This window comes from Equus asinus, chromosome 26, assembly GCF_041296235.1.
Source record: "Equus asinus isolate D_3611 breed Donkey chromosome 26, EquAss-T2T_v2, whole genome shotgun sequence".
Classification (NCBI taxonomy): domain Eukaryota; kingdom Metazoa; phylum Chordata; class Mammalia; order Perissodactyla; family Equidae; genus Equus; species Equus asinus.
The window spans coordinates 32,900,956-32,926,418 of NC_091815.1; the positions used below are offsets into that span (position 1 = coordinate 32,900,956).

The 25,463-nt window shown below is 56.3% G+C and overlaps 1 protein-coding gene across 2 annotated transcripts in view; it reads left to right on the forward strand.

The window, feature by feature from the left end:
* The first annotated feature begins 822 nt into the window (after positions 1-822).
* The window catches only part of GRIN2D (glutamate ionotropic receptor NMDA type subunit 2D), a 36,171-nt gene continuing 11,530 nt past the window's right edge, over positions 823-25,463 (forward strand). The window contains exons 1-11 of one of the 2 annotated variants that reach the window (XM_070498831.1): positions 823-1,248; positions 2,057-2,334; positions 5,521-6,011; positions 9,207-9,826; positions 13,138-13,252; positions 13,600-13,811; positions 14,069-14,237; positions 14,868-15,021; positions 17,622-17,747; positions 17,950-18,179; positions 19,315-19,475. In XM_070498831.1, the coding sequence (XP_070354932.1) occupies positions 5,547-6,011; positions 9,207-9,826; positions 13,138-13,252; positions 13,600-13,811; positions 14,069-14,237; positions 14,868-15,021; positions 17,622-17,747; positions 17,950-18,179; positions 19,315-19,475 (2,252 nt within the window). In that variant the 5' untranslated portion in view covers positions 823-1,248; positions 2,057-2,334; positions 5,521-5,546. The other variant, XM_044759647.2, reaches the window with a different exon arrangement.

A 25,463-nucleotide genomic window follows, 5' to 3' on the forward strand; every position in this document is an offset into this window, starting at 1 on the left:
AAAGAAGGGGTATGGAGGTATTGTTTTCCTCAGAGGGCTGGATGGACTGGGTTCCTGAGGGTGACATCCGTGAATCTTGGACTCGTGAGCCCCTGAGGGTGTTTTGTGCTGAGGGGGTCAGGTTGTCTGAGTGTCTAAAAGGAACTCGGGCCTGGATTATTGGGTACCAATGGAGAAGGAAGCCAGAAGACTGGACTCCTGTGTCTGAGGGAGGAGGCGCTGGGGGCTGGAGGGGGTCTGAGGGAGGAGGGGCTGGGGGCCTGGACCCCTGGGTCTGAGGGAGGAGGCGCTGGGGGCTGGAGGGGGTCTGAGGGAGAAGGGGCCGGGCACCTGGACTCCTGGGTCTGAGGGAGGAGAGGCACTCCTGCATCTGAGAGAGGAGGGGCTGGGGGCTGGGCTCCTGGGTCTGAGGGAGGAGGGGCTGGGGGCTGGACTCCTGGGTCTGAGGGAGGAGGGGCTGGGGGCTGGGCTCCTGGGTCTGAGGGAGGAGGGGCCGAGCACCTGGAGTCCTAGGTCTGAGCAAGGAGGGGGCGGGGCCTGGACTCCTGGCTCCTGGGGGAGGAGGGGTCTGGGGATTGAATTTCTGGGTCTGAGGGAGGAGGGGGCTGGGAGCCTGGACTCCTGGCTTCAGGATGGAGACCTAGTTTGCAGGCCTGGCCTTCTGGAGCAATAGAACCCAAAGGATGGGTCCAAGCAAGGGGGAGACCGAAGTCCGGGAATGGCCTCCTGCTTCTTGGCCTCAAAGTCGGGAGGGGGCAGAGGGCAGCACTACCCCCCCACACACACCCCCCTCCCGCCCCGCCCTGAAGTCCAGGTCCGAAGCTGCTGTCTCAGTGCCGGGTTTTGAGTCCCTACCCGCACCCACCCCCCTACTTCCTTTTTATTTGCAGCCCCTCACTCTCTTGTCCCAGGAGGAGGGCAGAGGCTGGGAGCTGGGGGAGGGGGGTGCAGCCCCCTCCCCCAACCCTGGCAGGAGGAGGGGTCCCCAGGGAGGCCAAGAGGGGGGGCTGTGGGTCTCCCGGCAGGGGCGGACGGGGACTGAATGTTAATCGCATCCCGAGTGAGTGTGTGTGTGCGAGAACAGAGCGAGTGTGCGAGTCCCTCCCGCTCCGGCTTCTCCAAGCCGCGGCTACCGCCGCCACCCTCCGCCCGCAGCCTCCCTCGTTCACCGGTGCCCAGCTGAGGGGTGTCGGCCTGGGTGGGTCCGCCCGGCCCCCAGGGGTCTCTCGTGCGTCTGCCATCTGCCCGGTGAGGATGTGTGTGTCAGGGTGTCTGGGGCTGGGCTGGTGGAGGGGGGGTGTGTCTGTAAGGGCTGCGGCGGCAGAGGGAGGGAGGGGTCTGTCTGTCTGTCTGTACCGACCCTGAACTGCCTGCCTGGGTGTTGTGGGCCCCCCAATTTCCTCCCCCGGCCCCCCAAACCCGGATGGATGGTGTGTACCTGGGCTCTGTGCCTCCTGCCTGCGTCTGGCCGGGCGTCTGGCGTCCCCGGTTGCCTGTGTCCTCCTGTCTGTCCGAAGCCCCAGACAGCAGTGGCAGCCCGGCTCCCATCGGACCCCCTCTGTGTGTGTGTGTGTGTGTGTGTGTGTGTGCGCGCGTCTCCCTCCTCAAGCTCCGGGGGTGTTGAGGGGGAATCCCAGGGAAGTGAGGTTGTGCGTGTGTGCGTGTGTCTGTGTGTGTTTCTGCCTGTGTTTGAGAGTGAGGGCGCCGAGGAGGGGTCTGGAGGTGGCCAAGCGAGGAAAGGCGCAAGCAGTTCCCCAGGCAGGCAGTCTCCCGCCCTCATACAAACATACACACCAGCCACCGGCTTCAGAGGTGACCCAGACAGACAGACAGACAGACAGACACAGACGCTGGGAGTGGGGGGCGCTGAGGGCACAAAGGGGGGGTGCGAATGAGCCAGAGGGAGGCGGGACCGGACACATGGACAGGGGGGAGGAGCCGGGGATGAAGCGGCAGAGGGGGGCACCCCGGGTGGGCGGAGGGGGGATCCCCACGGGGTCGGGGCGGTGAGAGGACACCCCGACAGCCTCCGCAATGTCCGGGGCCCAACTTCCAGCGCAACATGTGTAGCGGCGTCCTCGCCTAGTCTGGGTGGCCGCAACCTTGGGGGACAGACAGGGCAGGACGGGACGGAAAGAACAGGAGGGAGAGCCGGAGCCAGAGACGGGCAGGAGGTCCCTGCCACCGCCACCACCACCACCGCTGCCGCCGCCGCCCCAGGGCCTGGCCCCCACAGCGGCTCCCTGAGCCCTCCGCCAAATCTTCAGGTCGCTGGACTCCGGTTCCGGTCCTGGCCCCCCTGAAATTCCCCCCACAGAACAGGGTCATGAAAAGGTAAGGCCGGGGGTGGGGATGCACGCGTGGGGTGGGGACAGGGACCCCCAGATCTAGGACGGGGAAAGTTGGCCAGGGGCCTCAGGGGAGAAGGGGCATTGAATGGCAAGCAGGGGTCTTGGCCAGCCCAGTTCCCTTGTCTCTTGGGGACTCTCCTCCGCCCCCTCTCTTTCTCCCTCTCTGAGCCCCTTTTTCCTGGGTTTCTACACCTCAGACCTCCTGACACCCCCCCCATTTCTCTGACACTTTGCTCCCTCTCCCGAGCCCCACATACCTGACACCTCATCTCTTTCTCTACCCCCCATCTCTCCATCTCACCTTCCCTCTGCACCCCCCTGCCCACATCAGTCTCCCCCCTCGCTGGCCCGTCCCTCTCGCTCTCTCCTCTCACTCTCCCCTCCCTTCTCAGAGCTATGAGTCTGCTATTAATACCCCTGCCAAGGACCTTGAGGGCATCCGGGCCCCTGGCACCCCTCACCCCAAGCTACCACCCCTTCCTCAAGGTTCTGGAATACCCTTCCAGCCTCGTCTGAGCACCAGGATCAGGGTGGGGAGAGACCGGTGGTGGAGGTGGGGGGGAACGGATGCCGTCTGCAGCACGACACGAGGGGGGGCGGGCTGTTGATCAAAGTGGCCTCTCATCTCTTCTGTGATGGATTTGGGGGGGGAGCGACGGAGACGGGGACACCCCAGGAATCTCTGGCACCCTCCTCCTCCTCAGCTGGGGGACAGGCTGTGCTGTGTACAGGACCTGAGTGGGGCGACTGGGAGGCTGGATCTGGGGGGTGCCCAGGATGTTGAGACGGATGGGGTTTGAGACAAAAAGGGGGTCCTTAAGGGCAGGGGGCCTGGACTCCTGGTTGCTGGGCATAGAAGAGACTGGGCACCCGGATTCCTGAGTCTAGGGGCAGAACGGGGCCGGGACTCCTGGGTCCTGGGGGAGGCGGGGGCCTAGGGCCAGGATTCTTGAGTCTTTATGGGAGAAGTTGGAGGATAGGGTTTCGGTGTCTGAGAAAGGGGCTGGGGGCTCAGTCTCCTGAGTCCCTTACAGGGCAGGGATGGGGGTCTGGACTCTGGCCCCTTGGGGAGGGAAGTGGGGACTGAGGCTCATGAGGAGGTGGAGATTGGAGGTCTGGACAATGTGATCTCTGAGGGTGTAGGATCTGGCGACTGGGCCTCCAGAGTCCTCCGGCGGCTGGGGGTGCCCATTCTCGGTCTCTGGACGCCTGGGAGACTGCCCTCTTGAATCCCTCATGGGAGAGGACTAGACATCCAGCCTCCTGGGAAGGGTGGTGCTGGAGATGCCCTCTTGGGCCTCGGCAGGGAGCAAGACCCTGGGGTCCCCAAGGGCAGAGGCCAGGCAGGGGTGGGTCTGAGAGAGGCAGAGGAGACTGAGGGCTTCCTGCCACCGGGAAGGGAGGAGAGAGCGAGTGTTAACCCCCCGGGGGCCAGGCCACAGCTGTGGGTTATTTTGGGGCAGAAAGGGGGCTATTCTGAGCGCTGATTGAGCCAGCTGCTTGGGAAGGGCAGAGAGGAGGAGCGAGGAAGAGCCAGGATTTGGGAGGGATGGGCATGTTAGGAGCCCCCGCCCCCATCCCTGGGGAGACAGTGGCCCAGGATCTCTGGGAAGGGGGGTGGGGGTGACGGGGCAAGGCCTCTAGGCAAGGGAGGAAGTGTGGGCCTTTCCCCCACCCTGGCTGTCTGTGGGGTGGACAAGGCCTGCGCTACCATGGCAACCGGACAGGAGCATGATTGACAGCCAATAGAGAACCCTTCCCTGTCTGGACCCTCACCCCGTCAGGAAGCCCCTCATGCAGGCTCTAATCCCTCTCTGGGAACCAGGAGTCCAAGCTCCCTGTGCCCTCCCCACTCAGGCCTAGGAGCCAGGAGTCTGGGCTCCCAGCCCGACCACCCCAGGAAGCTAGTATTCACCAGGGGACACAGGAAGAGACGCTGTATTTCCTCTAATTTACTAAATTGCTCCGGGCTGGGAGCCAGGGACCCCTGCCCCCCAGCTCTCCACAGCTGTGCCCCCCAACCCTGCAGCCCAGCCTGGGCCCTGAATCTCTTTCTAGCTGTCGCTGAGAATGGCGAGACAGCGACAGGAGTAAGGGGACCAAAATGGGTTGGGGGTTGTGGTCGGGGTGAGGGGTAAGGTCAGGGGGCATTTTGTCTCTTGGGATACCCACTAATTTCTTTTTCTCTCTCTCTCTCTCCCCCCACACACCTGACCCCTTTTCCCCCTCTCATCTTTTTTCTCTCACTTTTACTTCCTATTATTTTTGATCTCTCCTGCCTCTCGCCTTCCCGGCCTTCCTTTCATGTCTGTGCTGGGCACCTCCCTGGTGGGGGTCTTGATCTTCGCCTTTCCTCGCTATTTCTGTCTTCCTATGTTTGTCTGCTCTGCCTGCCTCCTCGCTCCACCTCTAATTCTGCCTGTTTCTCCATCTCTTGTGTGTGTGTGTATCTCTTGGTGGCCGGGGTCTCTGTCTCTGTCTTCCTGGATTTCTTTCCATCTTCATCTCTCTCCAACTTTCTCATCTCTTCTCTCTCTCTCCTTCCTTCATCTATCTCTGCGTCTCTCCCTGCCTCCGTGTCATTCCCTCCCTATTTCTGTCACTCTGTCTTATCTCTCTCTGCCTCGTCTCCCTGTCTCTGTCACTGAGCTTCTCTGTTTCTCCTTCCATCTCTCTTATTCCTGTTGCTCTCTCCCTGACCATCTCTCTGTTACTGTTTGCATCTTTATTCCTATCTCTCTGGGCCTCTCTCTGCTCCTATTCTGGTCCCATCTCTGTGGTTCTGTTTCCCATCTGTCCTGATTCATTGTCCTCCCCATTCCTACCTTGTCTATCTCTTCCCTACCTCTCTATCTTCTCTGTCCCCATACCTCCACTCTCCCTGTCCCTGTGTCTTTCCGTCTCTCCCTTTGCTTCTGTATCTCTCCCTGTCTCTCTGTCTGTCTCTGTGTCTCTCCCTGTCTCTCCCTCTGTCTCTATCGCCCCAACCTTTCCCTCCCCTACCCATCTCTGCGTCTCTCCCTTTCTGTATCTCTTCTCCGTGCGTCTCTTTCTATATCTTGTCTCCCTGCCTCTGTCTTCCCATCTCTGTGTCTCTCTCTCATTTGTGTCTCCCCGTCTCTGTGTGCCCCTACTCCCCCCGTGACCCTCCCCGGGCCCTGGCGCTCAGAGGCTGCCCGGCGGAGCCCGCAGGCGATGCGCGGCGCCGGTGGCCCCGGCGGCCCTCGGGGCCCCGCTAAGATGCTGCTGCTGCTGGCGCTGGCCTGCGCCAGCCCGTTCCCGGAGGAGGCGCCGGGGCCGGGCGGGGCCGGCGGGCCCGGCGGGGGGCCCGGCGGGGCGCGGCCGCTCAACGTGGCGCTCGTGTTCTCGGGACCCGCGTACGCGACCGAGGCGGCGCGCCTGGGCCCGGCCGTGGCGGCGGCCGTGCGCAGCCCGGGCCTGGACGTGCGGCCGGTGGCGCTGGTGCTCAACGGCTCGGACCCGCGCAGCCTCGTGCTGCAGCTCTGCGACCTGCTGTCGGGGCTGCGCGTGCACGGCGTCGTCTTCGAGGACGACTCGCGCGCGCCCGCCGTCGCGCCCATCCTCGACTTCCTGTCGGCGCAGACCTCGCTGCCCATCGTGGCCGTGCACGGCGGCGCCGCGCTCGTGCTCACGCCCAAGGTGCGCGCGACCTGCGGGCGGGGGCGGGGCCAGCCGCTGGGGGCGGGGTCAGCCCTGAGGGTCCGCATGTGGGACGGGGTGGGGCCAGATGGAGGGGCGGGGCTGCCTTGGAGGGGCGTGGTCTCTAGGATGAGCGGGGTTTAGGGCGAGGCCAGTCAGTGACGGGATGAGTTAGGGTGAGGGAGGGGACCAGGGACGAGGCAGGGCCTATGCTCTGTACTAAAAGGGCGGGATCTAGAGAGGAAGATGGTCCTGGAGTGGGGTTTGGACAGGGGAAAACCCAGCTGTAAAGCGTGGAAAGCGAGAATCCAGAGGGTGGGCCTGGGATGCTGGAGGCCCACCGTAGACGCAGGCCCAGCCAACGAGACATCAAAGCCAGGAGCCTGCAGAGGAGTAGGGGCAGAGGCTGGAGCTAGCCTCCCGAGGGCTCGGGAGGGACCAGCTGGAGTGGACTTCTGTTAGCGAAAGGACAGAACTAGACCAAGCCTCGTGTGTGTCTGAGAAGGAGAAGAGGTCAGCTAAGAGGTGATGCCTGAGAAGGGGCGGGGCCTAATCAGGGGTGAAGCCAGTGTAACCGACTTGGGACTCGATGGAGGCCGGGCCCACCTGAGTGGGTGGAACCTAAGTCTCCACCAATTCCCTGCTGGGAGGGCCGGTGGTTTTGTGACTAGATCACTATTGCATGCTGGGACTCGTAGTAGTTCTCTCCTGTCCAGAGCATTCTGGGAAGGCCTTCTGGCCAACTTGCTTCGTCTCTTTGGCGTGTTGTCCAGAGATTTGTAGGCAGATCACCTGCGAAGTGAACGTATCACTTCCTGGCTGCCACCTCCATGGCATATGGAGTGATGCGGTCTCTCTTGCCACATTGCTGCTGAGAAGTGTGGGCTGCTCTATTTATTGTCTGAGGGACACTGTGACTCGCTCGGTGTACACCGTTGCCTTCTGGGAAATGTAGTCCTCTCAGTATCTGGCTGGAAGAAAGAGTGGTCCTCACAGCTCCACCTGTGCCCCCACTGAATCCTGGGAAGGTGGTCCTCTCAGCTCGCCTCCATCTGCCAAGGGTGAGGTCCTCTCAGCGTTCTCATTGCATGCTGGGAGACCTCATCCCCTACACATATAACCAAAGGCACTCGCCTAGGGAGAAAGTCCACTTGCTCTTCTCATGGCATTACCGGAAGATTTACTGAGGGCTGATTCTGTGCCAAGGCTTTTTTAGGTTCTAGGGAATACAGTTGTGAAAGGAGAAAAAAAAAAAGTCCCTGCTCTTATGGAGCTTGCATTCTAACAGAGAACAGACAAAACGAATAACAGTGAAATCTGTCCTGGAAGAAAGTTAATGATCGAGGATGGGGTGTCAATAGATGGCAATCAGGGGAGGCCTCCCTGAGAAGGTGACAACTAAGCCAGACCTGGGGACTGAGGAGGGCTAGTTCCAGCGTGGAGGAGCCGGGGAAAAGTGTCCCCAGGAGAGGCACCAGCGAAGGGCAAAGCCCCTGAAGCTGGAAGGAACTTGATGAGTTTGAGGAAGAGCAAAGAGGTGGGGGTGGCGGGAGATGAGGTCAGAGAGGCAATGGGGGCCAGTTCATGCAGGGCCTTGTGGGCCACAGCAAGGACTTTGACTTTGACTCTAAGGCAGAATTGTTGGAAGGTTTTCAACCAAGAAGGGATGCGATCCAATTAATTTTTTGAAAAGATCACTCTGGCTGCTGTCTGGAGAATGGACTGGAAGATGCAAGAAGGGAAACAGAGATGGGTTAGGAAGGTGTTGTAGTTGTCTAGGCAAGAAAGTGGTGACAAGGAGGGTTGTGACGGGGGCAGGAGTGAGGAGTGGACGACTCGGGTCATGTTATGAACAGAGAGCTGAGAAGTCCTGGAGATGGCCTGGATGTGGGCATGAGGAGAAGAGAGGGAAAGGATGATTCAGCTTTGGGACCTGTGCATCTGGGTGAATAAGAAAAAAAGGACAGGGAGCAGGTTTGAGGCAGGGGAAAGACTGAGAATTCTGCTTTTGACGTGCTAATTTTGAGATGCTTCTTGGAAATCCAAGGGGAGCTGTTGAGTAGAAAGGGGAATAGGTTTGTCCAGAGCTTACAAAAGAGGTGGTGACAGGCTAGGAGCCATCAACATGTCCAGCGCTGTCCAATAGAACTTTCTATGATGATGAAGATGATTTATATCTGCTCTGTCCAGTATGACAGCCACTAGCCACGGGTGGCTCTTGAGCACTTTAACATGTGCTGAGGGCAACTAAATTTTATTTAATTCCAACTAATTTAAATCTGAATAGCCGTGGGTGGCTAGCAGCTACTATACTAGGTAGCGCGGGAGACAGTATTTAAACCCATGGATCTGGATGAGACCATCAGGGAGTGGGGACAGAGAAGAGAACACTAAGGCACTCCTACATTTAGAATTCTGACTGAGGAAGAGCGTCCAGCAAAGGAAACAGAGAAGGAGGGGCCAGGGAGGTAGGAGGAAAACCAGACAAGGGCAAGTCCACTCAGCAAAGCCTCTCCCAGGTGGGAGAGACAGTACCTTCAGCACCCTCATTGCATGCTGGGAGATGTAGTCCCTCTCAGTGGATGCTGGGAACTGTAGTTCCCTCACTGGATGCAGGGTGTATTCATTACAGTAATGTTAGCTAGCTACTGTAACAGATAAACCCCCACATCTCAGTGGCTCAACGCAGTAGAAGGTTGTTTCTCACTCATATGAAATCCAAACAGATGTTCCTGATTGGAGGTGGCTTCCCTCCAAGTGGTGACTCAGGAACTCCGGCTTCTCCCTCTGGTGGCTCTGTAATCCCCTAGGACTTCAGAGTTCTCTTCTGGGGCCTCTGGCTCTGCCATCAGACAGGGAAGAGAGTAGGGTGCATGGGAGAGAGTTTTTACAGATGAGCCTAGGACTCAGTCAAGTGGCTCAACCTAACCCAGAGCTAGTTCTGTGTCCCAGCAGGAAGAGGAGATGAGTTTTGTGAACAGCTAGTCAACCTGCCATATTGAGAGCTGAGGCCGCCAGGGGCCGCTGGGAGTGGTGGTGCCCTTATCACTTGCTGGGAGATGAGTTCCCCTCTACACCACTGGGAGCTGTGGTCCCCTCGCTGACTGCTGAAGGTCCCTTATCGACCACTGGGAGACCACTGTGGTCTCCCCATGGGGAGACCTGACATCCTCTCCCTCCCTCCATCCCTCGCAGGAGAAGGGCTCCACCTTCCTGCAGCTGGGCTCATCCACAGAGCAGCAGCTCCAGGTCATCTTTGAGGTGCTGGAGGAGTACGACTGGACGTCCTTTGTAGCCGTGACCACACGTGCCCCGGGCCACCGGGCCTTCCTGTCCTACATCGAGGTGCTGACTGATGGCAGCCTGGTGGGCTGGGAGCACCGCGGGGCGCTGACGCTGGATCCTGGGGCAGGCGAGGCCGTGCTGGGTGCCCAGCTCCGCAGCGTCAGTGCACAGATCCGCCTGCTCTTCTGTGCCCGTGAAGAGGCTGAGCCCGTGTTCCGGGCAGCCGAGGAGGCTGGCCTCACCGGGCCTGGCTACGTCTGGTTCATGGTGGGGCCCCAGCTGGCTGGAGGTGGGGGCTCAGGCGCCCCTGGGGAGCCTCCTCTTCTGCCAGGAGGCGCCCCCCTGCCTGCTGGACTGTTTGCGGTGCGCTCAGCTGGCTGGCGGGATGACCTGGCCCGGCGTGTGGCAGCTGGCGTGGCCGTAGTGGCCAGAGGTGCCCAGGCCCTTCTGCGTGACTATGGCTTCCTGCCAGAGCTCGGCCACGACTGTCGCGCCCAGAACCGCACCCACCGAGGAGAAAGTCTACATAGGTGAGTGGGACTGGGGTGGGAGGGCTGTCGGAAGGTTCCAGAGCCCGATGACCTTGGGTACTCACGTGCTGAGTGGCCACAAATGGGTCCCATCCGCTCGGAGCTTCAGTTTGCTTTTCTGTAAAAAGGGTGTAATTGGGTCTCCTTTCTGCGGTTAAATCGGGTCATTTGGAAAAAGCATCTGAGACAGTGACTGCGGCGTTACTCTGTTTCATGATTCTGAGATGCAGATTTTTTTCAGTTTAATGTCTTTAAAATCAAGATGTGTCTTACGACTGATGGCTCCTCGTGGTTTAATTGGCAGCACTTTTTTCTTTGTGGTACATAAAAATGGAGACACATCTTAGAGTTGACAGCACCTTAGAGTCCATGAAATACCCTAGTTGGGGGTATGAACTGAACATCAGTAACAAAAAGACCCAACAACCCAGTGGCCCGAAATTCGGTCGTGGGCACGTCGGAATTCCAGCTCGTGAGAAGGGGAAAGAGAGAAAGCGGAGAGCTAGCAATTCCCTTTTGAGCAAATAAGGTGGAAGGAACCAGACTTACACCCCATTGGTGAGAACGTAGTCACGTGGTCAGAGCTGTCTGATTGGTTGTTTACAGGGGTGTCCGTACAGATTGGTTAGACAGCGATTCTGATTGGCTAGTGCTTGTGCTGCCCCGATGGTTAGATATTTTGAACGTCACCCCTGCACGTGGCCTGGGCTAGCTGCAAGGAAGACGAGGAAATGTCAGCTCTACCTGGGCAGGTGTGCGCCCAGCATCCGTGCTGTTGTTTTGGAAGAAGAGCGGTTTGGTGGAAAACAGCATCTCCACCATGGGAAGCTTTGGGAGTGAGAAGCGGATGAGTCTGGGGACAGAACAGTGGAAGGAGAGGCCTGTAATCTCGAAATGAGCCTGGGAAGAGGGGATGGGTGCGGAAGAAAACCTAAGGGAGGAGGTTGGAGAACTGGTGAGTGGAGACGCAGGATCCAGGGACACGAGAGTGCGAAAATGATGCCTCGTTCATGAATACTTACTGAGCACCTGCTAGGAACTAGGGCTCCTGCTGGGCGCTGGGAGCACAGAGATGAATAAGACCACGGACTTCTCTTCAAAGAACGCAGGGTCCTGTAGGGGCGGCAGACAGGGATGGGGATAATGACAGCACAGCGTGATGCTTGCAATACTGGAGGCACCATGGGCGTTGTGGGAGCGCCAGGAGGAATACTGTCTAAGCCAGAAAACCAACATTTTTGGTTGCAAGAAGCAGCGTCTCATTCAAGTTTCCTCAGGGAAAAGGGGGTTTATTGGAAAAATAAACATGCACAGAAACCCAGACATCAGGAATTGAAGCCAAGCCTGGGGACCAGCTATTCCTTCATCTCTTTCTGATTCTGTCTCTTTCTTACTCTCTCCGCCCCTGTCTCTCTCTGCTTTTCTGCCTCTCTCTCCCTCCCTCCCTCTCTCTCTCTCTCTGTCTCTCAGGCTTGCCACTCCTACAGGCTATCCAGTTCTTCTCTTCCCACCGCTTACCCAGCATCTCTGCTCCCTCATGATATGCATCATTTCAGCCCATGCCATTCCCCACCCATCCCTCCAAACCTCACAGCTAAGGCCTCCCAGGGGAGGAATTTTATTGGCCCCAACCAGCCTTCCAAACTAGGCTACACAAGTCATGGGTCAGCCTATGGAGTCAGGGAGATTTCCAGGAGGAGGAGATAGCTAAGCTGAGACCTGAAGGATGAGTTGCTCATTCATTCATTCATTGAAAAGCCCTATATGGAGGGTCTCCTATGTGCCCAGCACTGCTTTTCTATATAGTGTTGAATAAGGTGTCTGCTCTCACAGAGCTTACAGTCTCATAGGGGAGACAAGCAGTGAACAAGCCAAAAAAGAAAGATGAAAATATCAGCAAGCAATAACTTCTGAGATGAAATTGAAACAAGTGGAATGTGATGAGAAATGCCTAGGGTGCTAGGTCAGGCGGGGTCGTCAGGAAGGGCCTTTCTGACTAGGTGGAATGTGAAGGCAAAAGATGGATAAAGAGAAAGAACCGTCTACTGGAAGATCTGAGTGAAGAGAATAGAGAGGGACCAGCTGGTGCAAAGGCCCTGGGGCTGGAACTGCCTGCTTGGGAGCCCGAAATAAAGCCAGTGTGGCTGGCGCACAGTGGGCAAGTGGGAGGAGCTGTGACGAGGGGATGGAGAAACTCACAGGGCCCAGCTCGTGTAGGGCATTGAGGCCAGGTTGGGGATTTAGATTTGATTCTAAGAGTGGCTGGGAATTTACCAGAAATAGAGGGTATTCTAGGCAGGAGGAACAGCACAATGCAGAGGCCTAGATGGGGGGGGAAACTTGGGCAGGTTGATGGGACCACCATAGCTCAGGGTGGATGGAGGGAGGAGAATTAGGGGTCGGGGGTGATGAGGCTGGGGAGGTAGACGGGGCCAGGTCACAAGGGCCTTGAACACCAGCTGGAGGGGCTTGCACTTGGTTCTGGGGCACTGGGGAGCCATGGGTGGGTTATGAGCAGGGAAGAGATGGAGTCAGTTTTGGGTATAGAAAGACCCCTCTGGGGCAGAGTGGGGAACAGACACGAGAAGGGAGATTGGAGGCTGGAAGTGAGGCAGGAGGCTGGGCTGGGGGTCCAGGAGGGCTTCAGGGACAGAGAGGAGGGCATAGGGCAGAGAGATTCCAGGGACAAGAAGGATGGGGCTTGGGGACTGATGGCCTGGGCGGGCGGAAGAAGTGAGGGGGTGAGGACCCAGCTGAGGGTGAGGGTCTGGCCCTGTGACCAGGGCAATGCAACAGGCATTCAGAGCAGAGGGTGCCATTGCATAGTGAAGATATCTGTGGGTCCAGAGACCTTCCAGGGGCCTCTCCCAGAGGAACGGACGCTTGAGTGGAGTCTTGAAGAAAAGAATTGATCAGGATGAGAAGGGACAGAATTAGGGTTTTCCAGGCAGAGAGAACGGCATCTACAAGGGCCTGGAGATAGGAAACCACTTGATAGTTTGTGTTCAGTGTCGGCGGGGCACAAAAAGGGTTTGGGGTGGAAAGTTTAAAAGCAGGAAGGCATCAGAGATGGGGCTGCAGAGGCGGGCGGGGCCAGAACACGCGGCCGAGGTCCGGAACCCTGTCCTGGGGGTGCTGGACAGCCAGGGGAGAGTGCTGAGCAGAGAAGAGGCATATTTGGGTTTTCAAGATCTTGGAGGAGAGAGTCCAGCGGCGGGCTGGGGCTGGTCCGTAGAAAGGGGACTTTCTCTGCCTTCAGCGGTGCAGGTCCTGGCCAGGTCCCCACACTCCCCTCCCTTCCTCCTGGACAGGTACTTCATGAATATTACCTGGGATAACCGCGATTACTCCTTCAATGAGGATGGCTTCCTGGTGAACCCCTCCCTAGTGGTCATCTCTCTCACCAGAGACAGGACATGGGAGGTGGTGAGTCCCAGCCCCAAGCTCAATCATGGGAAAGGGCGTGGACTCCTGGGTCCTGGGGAAGAGGGTGTGAGGACCCAGACTCCTGGGTCGTGGAAGAGATGCGAGCTGAAGTCCTCGACTCTGGCCTCTGAAGGAGGAAGGGGCTGGGAGCCTGGACTTCTAGGAAGTGGGGGAAAGAACAGGGATCCCAGAACCCTGGGTCCTAGGGGAGGGAAGGAGATGGGGTTCAGACTCCTGGATCTGAGGAAGAAGGAGCTGGGAGCCCAGGCTCTGAGGAAGGAGGGCCATGAAGGCCAGGACACCCTGGAAAGCCCCCCAGGAAGCCTGAAGCCCTTCTCTTGGCCAAGGTGGGCAGCTGGGAGGAGCAGACTCTCCGCCTCAAGTACCCGCTGTGGTCCCGCTACGGCCGCTTCCTGCAGCCAGTGGATGACACACAGCACCTCACGGTGGCCACGCTGGAGGAGAGGCCCTTTGTCATCGTGGAGCCCGCCGACCCCATCAGCGGCACTTGCATCCGAGACTCCGTCCCCTGCCGGAGCCAGCTCAACCGCACCCACAGGTGACAGCCCAGGATCCAGGAGTTCCAGCTTCAAAATCCTTCTCCCTTGAAGCCCAGTAGTCCTGGACCCAGCCCCCTCCTCCCTTGGGACCCAAGACCCACAAAGCCCTCCAGCTCGGTGACCTTGGACAAGCCCCCTAACTCCTTTGAGTCTCAGTGTTCCCAGAAAGCGCTAGCCATAGTTTTAGCTGCTGCTTGTCCCTCCCTCCACAAGGCGGGGGGTCCTCAACGTCCCCAAGCCTCCTTGCTCCCCGCAGCCCTCCGCCGGACGCCCCCCGCCCAGAGAAGCGGTGCTGCAAGGGCTTCTGCATCGATATTCTGAAGCGGCTGGCGCAGACCATCGGCTTCAGCTACGACCTCTACCTGGTCACCAACGGCAAGCACGGGAAGAAGATCGATGGCGTCTGGAACGGCATGATCGGGGAGGTGAGGCGGCGGGGACAGGCGAGGGGCGGGGCCGGGACGGCTGGGGGCGTGGCTAGGGCGGGGCGTGGCCGGGGCGCACGGAGGCGGGGCCGGGACGGCTGGGGGCGTGGCCATGGCTGGACAGGGGCGGGGCCGGGGCTCGCGGGGGGCGTGGCATCTTCTGAGCCAGGGGGCGGAGCCAAGAGGCGGGGACGCCGGTCCAGAGGGGGCGGGCCCACGAAGGGAGCTCTCTGGGGCGAGGCCAAAAGGAGGGAACGCCTAGATTTGACGGGGCGGGGCCACGAGAAGGCCCCACCTTGGCGGAGGGGCGGGGCCAGGAGGAGGGACCTTTGGGGCGGAGGAGGCGGGGCTAAGAGAGCGAAACTCCTAGGAGGAGGGGGCGGGGCCGGGAGGACGGTGCCCAAAACCTTCAGAGGGTTTGGTAGGGGAGCAGGATGCGACTGGGAGCCACCTCTTCCCACTCCTGTTCCCCGACTCCCTCCTCCACCTTTCCTGCCCCACTCTGCGTCCCCCTCATCCACCCACCACCCTCCTAGCCCTCCCTCTCACCCTGTCACTGGTCTCCCGGCCCCTTCAGCCTCGCGCCTGAGCCAGCCTGGTCCCCTCACCCAATCCTCGCCCTCCCCCCAGGTGTTCTACCAGCGCGCGGACATGGCCATCGGCTCCCTCACCATCAACGAGGAGCGGTCCGAGATCGTGGACTTCTCCGTCCCCTTCGTGGAGACGGGCATCAGCGTCATGGTGGCCCGCAGCAACGGCACTGTGTCCCCCTCAGCCTTCCTTGGTGAGCCTGGGCCCTGGGCTGGAGAGCTGAGTGCCGGACTTGGCCACCCACTTCTGCAAAAATTGGCCATGAAAACCCTATGAATAGCAGCAGAGTATTGTCTGATGTAGGATGGGAAGGGGAGAGGATGGCACAGAAATACCAGGCAGGGCTCCACTGGGACGCTAGGAGTCAGAATCCACTCGAGGGCAGTAACAACAACAAGGAAGCCTGAGTTTCAGGAGGCTTCTCTTAGCCTCTTGGCTCTGTACCTGGTTTTGTATTCATAATTTTGTATTCTTTTTTCTTAAAGAGAAGCCTCCAAATTGTATAAGCTTCGGGCCCCACAAACCCCGTGTCTTCCCCTGTATATAAGGATGAGATGAGGAAAGGAGATTAGCGTGGTCCTGGCACATGGTAATTCACCCATCAACAGTGTTTACTAAGCATCTCCTGCGTGCCCAGCTCTGAGCCGTGCACCAAGCCTTGTCCTCTACAAGCTCTTGGCCTCATGGGGGAGACAGAAAATAAACTCCCAAAGGGATCCATGGACAGGATCACTTCAGATGGTGGTCAGGGCTACGAGACATTAAGCCAGGGTGAACAGATGGGGAGGAATAGGACTGGTGCTGCCGTGGGTGGGCAGGAGGCCCTTTTGAGGGGGTGACCTAGTCCTGGGTAGATCTGGCTGGAAAAGCATTCCAGGCAGATGGAACAGCAAGGGCAAAGGCCCCAAGGTGGGAATGTGCATAGAGTATTTGTGAAATTGCGGGAGGCCTCTGTGGCTGGAGAGGAGCAGTGAGTGAGAGAAATGGAAAGTGAGGGTGGGGAGGAAACAGGGCAGATGGCACAGGGCCTTGGAAGCGATGGTAGGAAGGCTGGGTTTTTCTCTTCTTGTAATGGCAGGGGTTTTAACTCCAGATAGTGGTGTGGGGATATACAATCAGATTTAGGCTTTTAAAATACCCCACGGGCAGGCTCTGTGGAGCAGGGGACTCATGAGGAGCCTACTGTAGAGGTCTGTGCAGAGAGGATGGGGTGTGGAATTGGAAGACGGCAGTGAGGGTGAGACAAGTAGCCAGATTTGGGATGTGGTTAGAAAGCTGACACCAAGGGCCGGCCCCGTGGTGTAGCAGTAAAGTTTGGAATGCTCTGCTTTGGCAGAGGGCGTCCCACATACAAAATAGAGGAAGATTGGCATGGATGTTAGCTTAGGGCCAATCTTCCTCCACAAAAAAAAAAAAAGAAAGAAAGGAAGCTGACACCCAGATGGGTTGATGGCTTTGAGATGGTTTGGACTAGGATAAAGACCTCATTTACTAAGCTTAGAGAAGACAGGAGAAATGTCCGTTGGGCCAAGGACAGCAGTTCTGTCAGGTCCCTCTTGTTCTCTGAAGTCTGGGCAAAGCTCCTGGGAGGGGGAGGGGCTGGGAGAAGGGACATCCCTTCCTTTGTATTTGACTTTCTGTCTACGTCCCCAACGATGTCTCTTGTGGCCTCCTCTTTGCACCAAGGTCTCTGCAGGGCACTCTGAGATGCACCACGTGGGGCCCCTGCCTCCTGCAGGGGAGTGACAAGGTCATATTTATGCCCCATCACGTTGCCCAGCGGAGACGACAGGCGTGTCCCCAGATGCCGCAGTGACAGTCCGGGGTGGTGACAGGGGCAGTCCTGGCCGCTTGCTCTTGTCTCAGGGAGGTCAAATCACCCAGGACTCCAGGAAATGGTGATGTGGTGTTATTGTCAGTGAACTCCTGGAGGCAGTGTGAGGAGGGGACACGTGAGCTTGAGTTTGTCTGATGGACAGGTCAGGGTAGCACCTCTGGCAGGCATCTGTGAGACAGGGGCAGCGAGAGTGCGGCTCGTTCAGGGAACTGTGAGTTCTGGGTCGTTACAGCAGTGGGATCCTGAGAGAGTGATCAGGCCCGAGAGGAGGGCGGGAGTAAGACTGAGGGGCGAGGATTTCGTCCTGGGGGCACAGGGGAGCCACAGAGCGCTGTGAGCCAGGTCATCTCGGGGTGCAGAAAGAACCTCTAGGGCCATGGGGGTGAGCTGGAGAAGAGAGGCTGGGGAGATGGTCCCAGGGAGAGAACGAGGCCTGAGCTGGGCTGGCCACAAGAAGGGAGAGGAAAGGCCGAAGTGGGGGAGGACGGGGACAGGAGGACGGGGCGGGGACTGACAGGCTGTGGCTGGTGAGGGAGAGAGAGGGAGGGGGTGGGGATAGCAAATGGGCGGGTTTGGGTTATGATGGGCTGGATGGTGGGGCTCCCAGGATGGGGAGCCTGGGGGTTGGTGCTGGGCTCAGTGTGGGACATGAATGGCCTGGGGTAATGAGGGGGCAGGAGGACATGGAGACTCGGGGCTGGGGTTCAGGAAGCATATTTAGGAGACAGTTTATATTTGGCTGTTGAAACCATAGAAACGGTTGAGATGGCTGTCTTTGAGAGAGAGACTGTTTCCTGGGGGTCTGGGTGGGCAGTGAGGCTGTCCCCAAGATGGGGAACCTGGGAAGGGGACAGAGTAGGACAGAGTCGGATCCCGGCTGCACCTTGTGCACATATCTGTGCACCCCCCGATCCTTTGCTTGGCTGAGACGTGACCACACACCTCCTCGCCCCCAGAACCCTACAGCCCCGCCGTGTGGGTGATGATGTTCGTCATGTGCCTCACGGTGGTCGCCGTCACTGTTTTCATCTTCGAGTACCTCAGTCCCGTCGGCTACAACCGCAGCCTGGCCACGGGCAAACGTGAGTCCCCCCTTCCTCCAACCCCCTACCCCAGAGTGCCTGGACCACGGATAGAACTACATTTCCCAGCAGCCCCTGGGGTAGAGCCAGGGCCTCTTGAAGTGCTAGAGGCCTTGGGGGCCACTGGGAATTGTAGTTCTTTCTGCTCCCTCATTGAGCAGAAGGGATTTGGGGTCCATGTCCCCCTCCTGGCCCTCTGCAGGCCCTGGTGGCTCAACCTTCACCATTGGGAAATCCATCTGGCTGCTCTGGGCTCTGGTGTTCAATAACTCGGTGCCCGTGGAGAACCCCCGAGGGACCACCAGCAAAATCATGGTGCTGGTGTGGGCCTTCTTCGCCGTCATCTTCCTCGCCAGCTACACAGCCAACCTGGCCGCCTTCATGATCCAGGAGGAGTACGTGGACACCGTGTCTGGGCTCAGTGACCGAAAGGTGTGTGTGTTTGGGGCCGGGGTGGGGGGATGGGGAGGTGGCTGGGGTTGGAGGTCACAGAGCTTAGCACATGGGAGGTCCTTGGGGGTCTCTTCCCAGAAAGAGTCCCAGAATGGTAGAATGGAACATTCTGGAGGAGAAAGGTTACATCTTTAAATATTCCAGGGGAAGAGAGTGGCCCCCACACGTTCTAGGGGCCGTAGTGAGATATTCTAGACCAGTGCCTCTCTCAAACTGTGATGAGGGGCTAACTTATGAAATTTCTAATCCAGTGGAGGTCCATGCATTCGCAAAAATAAAATACAAATGAATTACTAGAAAAGTGAGATGAAATTTAAAACCAGGACATGCAAAATCCAAACCCAAATTCTTATTTATTAGGTTCAAGAGACCGAAAATTATTCTGTCCAAATTGCTCGAAATGCTCTCCCGAGCTCGTGGTGGCTCACAGTGTGTTCAGGGACTGGTGGTCGGCAGGGCCCGCTTTGAGACTAAAGTGGTTAACTGGGTGTCACCACCCGTTAGAAGGTTGAGAGCCCAAGTCAATGGATTGCAACAAGCGTTGTTTTGTTTTAATGGAATGGAATAGACTAGAAACTATGTTTGACTGCATCTTACGTAATAAGGGTGAGTGTGGTTTTATGAAACTTTTGTTTTAGGCATATACACACTTGACACTGAGCCAGCATCCACCTGTCTGGCTACGTCTGTGGTTAAAACAGGGAACTATTTCTGAACGGATTGGGAAATAGCAACTACCCCCAGCCCCCGCCCTGCCAGCCCCCTGCCCCTGGGACCTCCCATGGTCCAGCAAGTTAAGGGTTAATGCCTGGCCCGTCAGGGGCCTCCGGGACCCTCCTTGAGCTTTGTTGCCCACGATCGGGCGATGCTGCCTGTGAAATACTTCAGTATGACTCCCGATTACGTATGCATACGTGCACATCTGTGGACGTCCGTGCTGGTTGGGTAGTGTTTCCTACTGTGGGTCACAGTGAGCAAGTTTGAAAGACACTTCTGGACTGGGGTGTCCGCCGGTTGGCGGGTGTCCCCCCAGAATGGAGCACCTGGTCAAGGACATCCTCGACCCAGATGCCCCCCAGAGAGGGCGCCCTCGTAACTCCCCATTCTGCCCCAGTTCCAGCGGCCCCAGGAGCAGTACCCGCCCCTGAAGTTCGGGACGGTGCCCAACGGGTCCACGGAGAAGAACATCCGTAGCAACTACCCCGACATGCATAGCTACATGGTGCGCTACAACCAGCCCCGCGTGGAGGAAGCGCTCACTCAGCTCAAGGCAGGGTCAGCGCAGACTTTGGGCCGGGGTGTGGGGTCGGGGAGCGGGGGGCTGCTGGGGACCCTGAGGATGCTTGCAGGTGGTGAGGGGTCAAGGGTCATTCATCGGCCTCAGAAGTGAGCCCAGGGTGGGTCAGCTGGGAAGGCAGAGGTCACCCAGGGTGGGAACGAACTATTCCTCCAGGAGTAGGATCCTTGTGATGTTTTAGGGATCCAGTAGTTATGGATTCTGAGGCCAGACTGCCAGAATTCAAATCCTGGCTTTGTCCTTTCTTGGCTGTGTGACCTTGGGCAACTTACTCAACCTCTCTGAGCCTCCGTTTGCTCCCTTGTAAGATGGGGATAAGAGGACTCACCTCATAGGGTTGTTATAAGAATTATCATAGTTATTATTATTAGTTAGTAAATATATTATTATATTGATTATTTTTAGTTAATCCATGCAAAATACTTAGAACAGTGCCTGGCACACTGCAGGTGTTTGCTGCTATAATTATTATCATTAGGTTTGAACTCACTGGAATCAATACGTGGATTATGTTGGGGTTTTTTTTATCTTTTTTTTTTTTTAAAGATTTTATTTTTTTCCTTTTTCTCCCCAAAGCCCCCCGGTACATAGTTGTGTATTCTTCGTTGTGGGTTCTTCTAGTTGTGGCATGTGGGACGCTGCCTCAGCGTGGTCTGATGAGCAGTGCCATGTCCGCGCCCAGGATTCGAACTAACGAAACACTGGGCCGCCTGCAGCGGAGCGCGCGAACTTAACCACTCGGCCACGGGGCCAGCCCCTATGTTGGGTTTTTTTTAACGTTTTTAACATCTGTTTCGCAGATCCTAAGGACAAAGTTAAGTTCTGGTGCCAAAGTGCAGTTCAAAGTTAGAACAAAGCTGAGCACCGTAACTCTCTCCCTGTCCCTCTCTGAGTTGGTCATTCGGCATGCATTTATTTTCTCAGCCCCCACTCTAGGCCGGGCAGTGAATGAACAGACCGCAGTTCCTGCCCACAGGGAGCTCACCATCTAGAGGTAGGAAATGAACAGTAAACATGCAAGCAGAAAAATCAGCACCATCATTTCAGAAAGTGACGGTGAGCGAGAGCCGGGGCCTATTCACCAGCGTGTTGGGGGCAGGCCTCTCAAAGGAGGTGACTTGCACAGAGCCCTGAAGGAGGTGAGGGAGCTAGCCAGGTGGACCTAAGAGGCAGAGGGGACGGGGTGTGCAAAGGGCCTGAGGTGTTGGCTTATTGGAGGAACAGCAAGAAGGCCAACGTGGCTGAAGGATGGAGAGCTCAGGCTAGAGGGTAGATGAGAGTAGGACACAGAATGTGACCCTGAGGCCAAGGTCAGGGCTGGGTTTTATGCGAAAGGCAGTAAGAAGCTGTGGGGACGGGGCTGATCTGATTTCTGCCTGTAAATGCCCCCTCTGGCTGACGTGTGGAGGGTGGATGGAGGCGGGTGTAAGTGGCGCCGTCGAGTCCTCTAAATCACCTTCCCCAAGGCCCACCCTCTGCTGACCCCTCAAGAAGCCACTCCTCAGCGGATCTTTTTGACCCCTCTGTCTTGATTAGAATTATTGGGCTGCAAGAAAAGAAACCCAGTCAACCTGGTTCAAGTAAAATGGTTGGGTAAGCGTAAGAATACAGTGGAGTCTCTCAGAACCAGCTGCAGAAAGTCAAGCTAGGCTTTGTGGACATGTGAAAGGCATTCATTTAAAAATTTTTTAAAGAGTACCAACTCTGTGCCGGGCACAGTTCCTGCACTGGATAACAGTAGTCAACAAAATAGGTAAGTTTCCCGGATCCACTAGGAGTGCTTAAACAGAGGTTTCTTTATCTGTCACAATAAGAAAGTCCAGGGCTGGCAGGATAGCTCAAAGATACTATCCACAATCCTAACTCTTTCCATATATTTGTTCCACCAACCTTGAAGCAGAGACCTTCATGATCATTTTGGTTGCCTCATGGTCACAAGATGGCCGCTGCCACTCCATGGAACACGTCTTCGTTCCAGACAAGGAGGAGGAGGAAGGGTACAAGAGTGGAAGATTTTCTCCTGGCAAGGCCTTGCCTTTTTTATTGGGGAAAATAAACCTTTCTCAGGGACTTATAGCCCTTTCTTAGAACGTGTCAGATGGCCACTCCTAGCTGCAGGGGAAGCTGGGGAATTGAGCACTGTAGCCTTCCAGCCTCTGTTGTAAAAATGACAAAGGAAGAGGTTGTAAATGGAGACAGTGGGAGCCAAGCCAGCTGCCAGAGTCCTGCCCTTGAGGAGTTTGTCTTTTACCCCCTAGCAGCTTCTCTCTTGCACCTCTTCCTTCTCCAGCACTCTAGCTCTTCTCTTTTAATTTCTAGGGGCCACACGGTCTCTTGTCCCCCATCTCGCCATGCTTTCCTTGAAAGCATTTCTGATCCTGAGAACTTCAGCTCTTTCTTCTCAGTCGCCTCTTCTTTCTCTTGCCAACTCCAACTGCTCTCCTCTCTGTCCCACTTCACCCCTTCAAGGACTTGCCTTTCTCCTTCATTCACCCTCCACCCTTGAAGCCCCACTCACAGGACGTGGTTTTAGTAACAGGCTTTTCTTTCTTAATTGAGCTTTGGGTCCGCCCACAGCTCACGTTTGCAGGCCCACTGCAAGAGTACAAACGGAGGCTCGTAAGCCATATGTCTCATGATTTACACTTTATAAATCAAGCTAGCAAACCATTCAAGCTTCTCAGGCTGCCTGCCTTCCTTGGCTCGTGGCCTTCAATCCCTCAAACTCAGCTTGGGATGTCACATCTCCTTCTCTGACTGCCCCTCCTCCCTCCCTCTTCTAAGGACCCTGTGATTATATCAGGCCCACCGGGATAACCATCTCTCCATCCCAAGATCGTTAATTTAACCACAGCTACAAGTCTGTTTGTAAGATGTATCTCGAAGTAAGATAACAAAGCCATAGGTTCCAAGGACAGGGTGTGGACATCTTTGGGGAGGTCATTATTCTATCTACCACAGGTTCCCGGAGCATAATCTCCAAGGGAGGTGCGGATTCTGGGTGAGCACAACCCCTGGGCCCCAGGGACTCCCTTCCCTAGGGGTGGGGGTGGGGCAATCTCCAAAAGCACGGGGTCAGAGCAGCGATCCCTTGCTGGAGGTCTAAGGTGGCTATTGAGTTTGGAGAATCACGCGCAGAGGTGTTAGGACAGCACAGAACAGGACAAATAAATTTTTTTAAATCGTGCATCCATCCATCCGTTCATTCATTTTGTCAACAAGTCTTTGATGTGTTCGGCTCTGTTCCAGATGCCTAAGCCCCCTTTTCTTGAAGCGTCCATTCTAGTAGGGGGAGGCGGAAAACTCACAGAAATTATAAATAGAATATCCCTGAAAGTCTGTCAGATCTTAAGCATCTCTGGCCATCTTTCTCCACAGCTGTCCCGCTTCCGTGTTTCTCCCCACCTGCTTCTCTTCTCTCTAGAGACCACTTTCCCATATCTTCCCGTATAATGCCGGGGTTCTGGTGTCCCCCACGGCCCGAGAGTTCCCAACAGTCCCCTGAAGGTACTTTACAGCACCGGCTTTAGAGCCAGATAGTACTGGGTTCGAAAGGGAGCTACATGTGGGGCGAGTCAGTTGAGCTCCCGGCCCTTAACTTTCGCCTCCAGAATATGGGGTCAACACCCCACCCGGTTATAAAGTGGCTCTGGGAAATGGAACGTCGGGAGCCAAGGTTCCTCTCTTTCCTCTTTTCTCTTCCACTCTGGGGCCACTGGCTCCCGTCTCAGTCCCTCTGCACATACGGGTCTTGGTTTCAGCTGTGCCCACAAATGCCATAAGGCCCCCAGTTCCCGTGCAACCTCTGGGCTCCGGGGTCCAGGCCGAGTCTTTGCTCGCCTGTTGTCAATTTCACCAGTGAGACTCTGATTGGTCCAGCTGCGGTCGGGTGTCTGTGCCCAGCCAATCAGCGGCAGGCACGGTGGAACCTGGTCACGTGGTTTCCTGGCTGCTGCTTCCCTACCCTGAGCAGGTTCTCAAAGATGCTCGAGGGAACCTGTGAGCAAGTAAAGCCTCGCGCTCATTTCCAGAACATCCTCCCTGCACTGGCCTCCTGCCTTTCCCCCAGCTGCGAAGCCTGGTGGACCCTCAGCCCCCATCCCAGGGCCCCCCCAAACCCGCGGGAGGACACCCCCTTCCTCTGTGCCTGGCTCCTTTCGGAGCCTCTTAAAGGAAATTTCGCCTTCCCCAATCTTTTTCCCCCTGTCTTTAAAGCCTTTGTTTGTGTCACACTTGCTTATTGTTAAAAATAATGAGATAAAAAGACAAGATCTTTCCCCTCCTCCTCCTTATTCATTGTTAATGGTTCCAGGCGTTTCCTCCAGCCTTTTTTCCAGAGCAGAGCTGGGAAGCCACATAGGTCATTTAAATTTTTCTAGTAGACACATGTAAAGAAACAGACGATATTAATTTTAATGATGTATTTTATTTACCTCAGTATCTCCAATACATTATCATTTCAATACATAATATAAAAATTAACGAGATGTTTAACTTTTTTTTTTTTTTTTTGGTACTTTGAGTGTATGTTATATTCACAGGGCATCTCCATTCGATCTCGCCACATTTCAAGAGCTCAGTAGCCACATCTGGCTAGTGGCTGTCACTCTGGACAGTGTAGATCTAGAACTCTGTCTTTTTACCTCTTGTTATTTTCCTTCCCGTGCTCTCTTTCCTCTTTTTCCTTCTCCTCTGCTTCCTCCTCCTTTCTCTTGTACTTCTTTCCCTTCTTCCACTTCCTCGCCCCCTCCTTGGCTTGCCCCCACCTCCAGATGTCATCTAGGGTCTCCCTGCCCCTTAGGATCTAGATACCATTGGCTCCAACCCCCCTTTCTAAGGATCCTGCAAATTCCTGGGCTTCTCAGGGTCACCCTCGCTTCATGCTCCTCTTTGCCAGATTTAAGTCACTTTCTGGACCATCTCACTGGCCCAACTGTGTCTTCCCAGCTCCACAGCCTATGAACCAAAACTGGAACCGGCTCCTCCCTTAATCCCCACAGAAGCCCGCACTGACATCAGGCCTCTGTGTGGTGGACTGAACACTGGGAGCAGGAAGGGCATCATGTGCCAGCGCTGGCTAGTAGAAATGCAACGCAAGCTACCGTGTAATTCCAAATATTTTACTAGCCACGTGAAAAGACATAAAAAGAAATAGGTGAGGGGCTGGCTCCGTGGCCGAGTGGTTAAGTTCTCGTGCTCTGCTTCGGTGGCCCAGGGTTTCACCAGTTCGAATCCTGGGCACAGACATGGCACCGCTCATCAAGCCATGCTGAGGTGGCATCCCACATGCCACAACTAGAAGGACCCACAACTAGAATATACAACTATGTACTGGGGGGCTTTGGGAGAAAAAGGAAAAATAAAATTAAAAAAAATAGGTGAAATTAGTTTTAATAATATATTTTACTGAACCCAGTATATTCAAAATATTGTGACATAATCAGAATAAAAATGGTTGAGATCTTTTACATAATTTTTTTTTGCCCAAACGAAATCTTTGAAATCCAGGGTGCATTTTACACGCAGGGCACATCTCAGTTCAGACTGACCACGATCAAGGGCTCAGAACAACCCCAGTGGGGTGTAGCTGCCGCATTGGGCAGTGCAGGTGTACGTCATCTAAACGCAAAAAATTACACAGTGAACATGATGAGCACGAAGCATAAAAGTGCTCTGGCGACCCGCCCCCCAGGGGCTGTTTCACTTCCTTACTCAGCCCCAGAGCATCCTCCCCAGCCGGCTGACTCATCTCTCCCCTTTCCCTCTTCCGTGTTGTCCTCCTCAGCCCCTCCCTCCAGGAAGGCCCCCTGGGAGTTCCAGATCCTCCCTCTCTTGGCAAAGTAGGGCGGCTTTCCCAGGCCCTGCCCCCGCCACCCCCACCCCCACTTCACAGCACAAAGCGCCTTCCTCTTTTACTTCTCCCAGAATCCCTCCCATTTCCAGTTTATTTAATCCTTATGTTCAGA